Source organism: Ostrea edulis, chromosome 1 (assembly GCF_947568905.1).
Source record: "Ostrea edulis chromosome 1, xbOstEdul1.1, whole genome shotgun sequence".
Taxonomy (NCBI): Eukaryota; Metazoa; Mollusca; class Bivalvia; order Ostreida; family Ostreidae; genus Ostrea; species Ostrea edulis.
The window spans coordinates 104,064,500-104,070,513 of NC_079164.1; the positions used below are offsets into that span (position 1 = coordinate 104,064,500).

Below are 6,014 nucleotides of genomic sequence, written 5' to 3' on the forward strand. Positions count from 1 at the left end.
GGGTTGTAAACCTGTATTATGGTTACAGCAGGCCAAGAGAAGATGTTCCGTGTGCTGTAATGATTGGTATGGGTCACAACAAGGATATCTAGGTGAAGAGGCTGAAGCTCACATGTTCTTATAAATATGTACAGTCCAGAAACCATACTATATGTAACTTACCTTCACAGTTCATCATTATTAGTTCCCAATTGAATTTTTTACAGTTTAAAAATCGCATTGTGTAACCTCCACCATTTTACTTCAAAACAAGTGCAATAAAATCAATTCACAGGAGACTCTGTAGATTAAATCTACAGATCAAACTTTTTTTTTTCTTTTTAGTCTAAAAATCGTATTTTTCAAAATCTATTGGAGTGATTCTGAATTTTGATTGGAAACTGAAATTGTGAGATCATGCAGACTCTTTTGGGGGGCTCACGACCAAAGTCCAGAATCTTAATTTTTCCAAAGTTTACATCAGTGACCTTTATCTTTAAATTTTGAATTCAAATACATTGTATATTTTTAGCTCACCTGAGCTGACAGCTCAAGTGAGCTTTTCTGATTATCTGTCTGTAAACTTTTTACATTTTTGACTCCTTCTCCAGAACCACTGCCCTAATTTCAACCAAACTTGGCAAAAGGCTTTCAAGTTTGTTCAAATGAGGGGTCATGCCTGTTCAAAGGGGAGATAATCACAAAAATAGGGTGGGGTCATTTAAAAATCTTCTCAAGAACCACTGGGCCAGAAGAGTTGAAATTTATATGAAAGCTTCCTGATATAGTGCAGATTCAAGTTTGTTAAAATGATGATCCCTGGGGGTAGGATGGGGCAACAATAGGGGATCAAAGTTTTGCATACAAATATATAGGGAAATTGAATCTTTAAAAATCTCCCTCTTAAGAACCACTGGGCCAGAAAAGCTGAGATTTACATGAAAGCTTCCTGAGATAGTGCAAATTCAAGTTTGTTATAATCATGGTCCCCGGGGCTATGGTGGGGCCACTATAGGGGATCAGATTTTACATGCAAATATATAGGGAAAATCTTAATAATCAATAGGCTAAAGAAGTTTACATTTACATGAAAGCTTCCTGACATAGTGCAAATTCAGGTTTGTTAAAATCATGGCTCCCAGGGGTAGGTTGAGGCTACAATAGGGATCAAAGTTTTAAATGCAAATATATAGGGAAAATCTTTGAATATGGGCTAAGGTGAGTAATGTGGCCCATGGGCCTCTTATTTCAATTGGGCTACAACTGAAATGTTATTACACTCTGTTTATTATGTTTTAGTAAGGCAAAGCACGTAAGTACTTCATGAAAAGTATGCTAGCGTGAAGTTTTTGTTCATTCCGTCAGGTATTTTCAAATCTATATTTTACTTTAATTTCTGTTGGAATTGGATAGTGGCCCCCGTTAAAATATCCTCTACCGTGAGGCAATATAGTTTTGACTGTTTCCCCAGTAGACATGAAATAATTGTTTTGTTACCGAATTTTAATAGTTTCTCACGTTACTGGGGAAAACTTCGTCACGTGATCGGGTAATAGTAGGTCACATGATGAACTGTTTCACCCCTCCTCATTTTGTGTACTTTTTCCCTAAAGGCATACGAGAGAAAGGGCGAGTGGTATAATTAAAACACCCTACATGCATAACCACAACATCCCATTGGGTTGTCGGTGTGAGGAAGAAGGGTTGTCGGGGCGAGGATGAAAGAGCGATATTGCGAAGTTACATGGTAAATACATGTAGGCGAGAGTCCGTGCGAAGTTAGATACCTTCGCCTCCCTCCGCGAAATTTAAAAATGATGCACTGTTTTTGTAACTTTTAAAACTCAACATAGTAATGAAATCAAGTAAGCGTAACAATATTAATACATCATTTTTTGGGGGGTACAATTTGCGTGAAGCTTAGGACCGTAAAGAGTCTCGAAGGGACGTGGGGGCCTCCGTGGCGGAGTGGTTAGATTAATTGATTGATTATTGTTTAACGTCCCTCTGGAGAGTATTTCACTCATATGGAGACGTTACCACTGCCGGTGAAGAGCTGCAAAATTTAGGCCTACGCTCGGCGCTTATGGCCATTGAGCAGGGAAGGATCTTTATCGTGCCACACCTGCTGTGACACGGGTCCTCGGTTTTTGCGGTCTCATTCGAAGGACCGCGGAGTGGTTAGAGCATCGCGCTCAAAATAACACAGCCTCTCACCTCTGGTCGGCGCGGGTTCAAATACCGCTCGCGCCGGTAAGTGAGAAAGTTTCCTAGTTTACTTTCGGAAGGTCGGTGGTCTCTTCCACCAATAAAAACTGGGCGCCACCAGATAACTGAAAAATTGTTGTGTGTGGCGGAAAACGGCAATCAATCAATCAATCGAAGGGACGTAAACCAACATGGAGATAAATAAACAAACAAAAGATACAAATTTAATTCGAAGATAAAACTATACTTAGGTACAAGGTTTTAATCTCCTCATTGATCATAAATATGTATTGTACCCAACACTTATAACAACACAATAATTCATATGGTACACACATACACACAGTCTCTTCATCAAAGTAAAATTAAACTTTACCCAATGATTGGTAAAAATATAGGTAAAAAGATACACGAAGAAGTCTTTTTGTATCTTTATCTTTTTACCTATATATAATATATATATATATATAGTAACAAGACCGATATATTTTACCTCTCGTCAAGATACCTACTGCTGAATCTGAAATTCTCAGGATATTAACTGCAATATGTAAGATTATATACATTGTATCAAGTTTGATATGGTCTCATTTCCTCTTCAATTAATTATTGTTCTACTTCCACCATACACATGTATTTCATTTTAATTTAGGAAGTGAATTGTGTGCACAAATGGAAACTACTGAAAGTAGATCTCATTATTTGATTATGTTTCATTGTTGATATCCTTGTCTTCCACTCTTGCATAAATACTGAAGGAATGAAGTTCAATCCATACCATTCCAAATCTGTTTTCGTCAAAGACCACGAAGTGGCCTCTGCTGAAGGATGGATTCGTGTAGCCAGTAGCTGAAATCTGTCCCTTAGCATTACATCTGAAAAGTAAACAACTAAATAATCATGACTTATACAGAATTATATAAACTACGCTCCGTCCCTTGTGTCCTTAACATTGAAATGTCGAATACGAGCTGGGTTTTCGGGATTTAAAAATTAACTTATTCCAAATGAACGGGAACAAGAGGCCCATGCTCACCAAAATGAACTTGCTCACACAAATAGTGAAGGCGTCAGTCCAAATATTCAGCCGAACAGAATCTCAAACGAGATTAAGGAAGTGATTGTTCCTTCGCCTGTCGGAACAGTCACTGCTACGGCCCTAAGCGTCATGCATAGGTCAAAAGTTGTAATACTTTAAGATGTCAGAAATCTCTACAAGAACATCGTCGGATACTCACGGGTGATCTCGTTTTTTACTCATCACAGGTCACTTGCATCAAACACCAGTCAAAAATTACATGGGAGTACCTTTCTCAAACTGCGAAATGCACCGGTGAGTGGATTTATTTGTTACATGTAACAACGGGAAAGTTTTTGTCATTGCCGAACATACATGTACATACAATTGTATGTAACATAAACTTTGATGGTTGATTTGCCATCGCGACTCTGCAGCAGCCAATCAAATGACCCACGCATATTAAATACATACGATGATTTTTCGGCGAGTTTGCTCACGGGAGATGAGTAAAAGACAAGATTACCCGGGGGTATCCAACGATGTACAAGAATGAAAAATTAAAAATTCTCGAACGGGATGTAAAGCAATAAACAAACAAAATACCAAATATACCAATACCATGATTTCTTCCGTCATTTCTTGATTTTGTGCAATAATTTCTCATTCCAATCAATTCTAAATAATTTCATTCTCGATTTTGACCAATCATGTAACACTATATACATATACCTTTGCTCTATGTTGGAGTAAACAGCCTTCTTAAACATTCGATTGGTGGATTGGTACTCTCATTCCAGTACGAAGTACCAAACCACCAAACAAACTGTGACAAGTCTTACATTATGTGAAATTGTTATATTCTGTATTAACCATAACTGATAGTGTAAACTGTATAAATGATGGTTAAATGTTATAGCAGTATTTTTCTTGATCACGTCACAAAATGGCAATGTAAAAACTAGCAATCAAACCCTTGTACAGAACTGTTCACAATCTCTAAATACCTGAAGGAACAAGTTTTCGGTATATCCTCAATATCACGATCATAGCAGTCCTCCGGTATTTTGAAAGGCTGGCTGTCGGGAAGGGGGTGTTCTGTGTGTGGCTGTGATGCCTCTTCAAGAGTTCTCAGATGTTCTTGTTCATCTAATGTAAAGACTAGAGGAGATGTTAAATCTGCTTTGACGCTCACTTTCGTGGCCGGGATATTAGGATCCCCCTGTATTGTGAAACGGTATAAAATTAGGTAAACGTAGGTTTTGTTAGGAATGGGGCAAAAGCAACAATTTATTCTGTCAAAGTAACGATAAAGTTTAAAGCTATCTTTAGAGTACCGTAATTTTTGTCGCCGTGACCTCCGTCTTTTCGTCATTGTAAGCCAGACTCAGGATCTCTATTCCATGAGCGCTGTATGTTCCCTTAAACAGACCGGCTTGTATGGGAACATCGATCCTGGCTTTCGGAATCTCAAGTGGGGTCCATCGATAGTGATGCCTTCAAAACATAACCAGATGCATTGTTTAATAGCGAATATCCAAACAAATTTCTAAAATCTTATATATGACGTAGTACAGTCGGAATTTAGTGGAGTGCACGTCTTGGTTTGCCAAAGGCTTTGCCTGAGATTCTATGTCCAGTGCAGTGATTTTTGTCTCTGTGAACACTAGGTATCGGTGGCTTCAGCTGCGAGAAAACCTCATACAGGAAGGGGAGGGGGGGGGGGGGGGCTTACGGATAAGGAAATTATTTTTCCTTGGTTGGAGTTTAAACAGTTTCATTAATTTTCAATTTTTTCGCATGGGAAAGTCTTTCTTTCAGCAATGAGTTACTTAAATGACTGGTCCAATCTTACCTTGCGGACAGATATTAAATGGTCCAATATCACCTAGCGGACAGATAGGTATTCTTTGGTCCAGTCTTACCTTGAGGACAGATAGGTATTCTCTGGTCCAGTCTTACCTTGAGGACAGATAGGCAATGCCCCTCTTGAAGTAACAGTTGTAGTACATGTCCATTGCACCATCTAAATTCAATTCCTCTTCCATCCATAGCACTATGTCTTGTCCACCATTCACGTTCTTAAAACAAATCATTATTTCATGATTATACTGTGATGTCTCAATTCCAACCACTGTTTTATTTTCTGGCAATTCCAGTTACACTAGATTATATTCATTCATCTTCTTCATCACGCAGGGCATGGGGAACAATGCATTGTTAAGTCAAAGAGAGTTTCCCTGATTTAAAAAAATAAATCTTTATGTATCTTTCCGTTTTCCTTGCAATACATGCTGAAATACAGTTGAAATGTCGCAGATTCTGTGTTATAACATATTCAAATAAATATAGCATGTGCCATATTTCTGTCCACCACTTCAACGTTTGGTCCACGTACATGTAATTCCTGATAATCATCTCTACCAGTATTGACTAGCGTGATCACCGGACCGTGTAACCTCAGACTGTAGAGGTGATCCTCAGGCAATGATCATCGGACCGTGTAACCTCAGACTGTAGAGGTTATCCCAGGCACCTGATCACCGGACCGTGTAACCTCAGACTGTAGAGGTGATCCCAGGCATCTGATCACTGGACCGTGTAACCTCAGACTGTAGAGGTGATCCTCAGGCATCTGATCACTGGACCGTGTAATCTCAGACTGTAGAGGTTATCTCAGGCATCTGATCACTGGACCGTGTAACCCCAGGCTGTAGAGGTGATCCTCAAGCACCTGATCACCGGACCGTGTAATCCCAGGCTGTAGAGGTTATCCCAGGCACCTGATCACCGGACCGTGTAATCCCAG

The 6,014-nt window shown here is 39.2% G+C and overlaps 1 protein-coding gene across 1 annotated transcript in view; it reads right to left on the minus strand.

The window, feature by feature from the left end:
• Positions 1–2,398: 2,398 nt before the first annotated feature.
• Positions 2,399–6,014, minus strand: part of LOC130048165 (F-box only protein 31-like) — a 13,950-nt gene continuing 10,334 nt past the window's right edge. The window contains exons 6-9 of the mRNA XM_056144522.1: positions 5,168–5,286; positions 4,543–4,702; positions 4,213–4,427; positions 2,399–3,062 (exon numbers count right to left, since the gene is read on the minus strand). Coding sequence (XP_056000497.1) covers positions 2,894–3,062; positions 4,213–4,427; positions 4,543–4,702; positions 5,168–5,286 — 663 coding nt within the window. The 3' untranslated portion in view covers positions 2,399–2,893. The remainder of the gene's footprint in view (positions 3,063–4,212; positions 4,428–4,542; positions 4,703–5,167; positions 5,287–6,014) is intronic.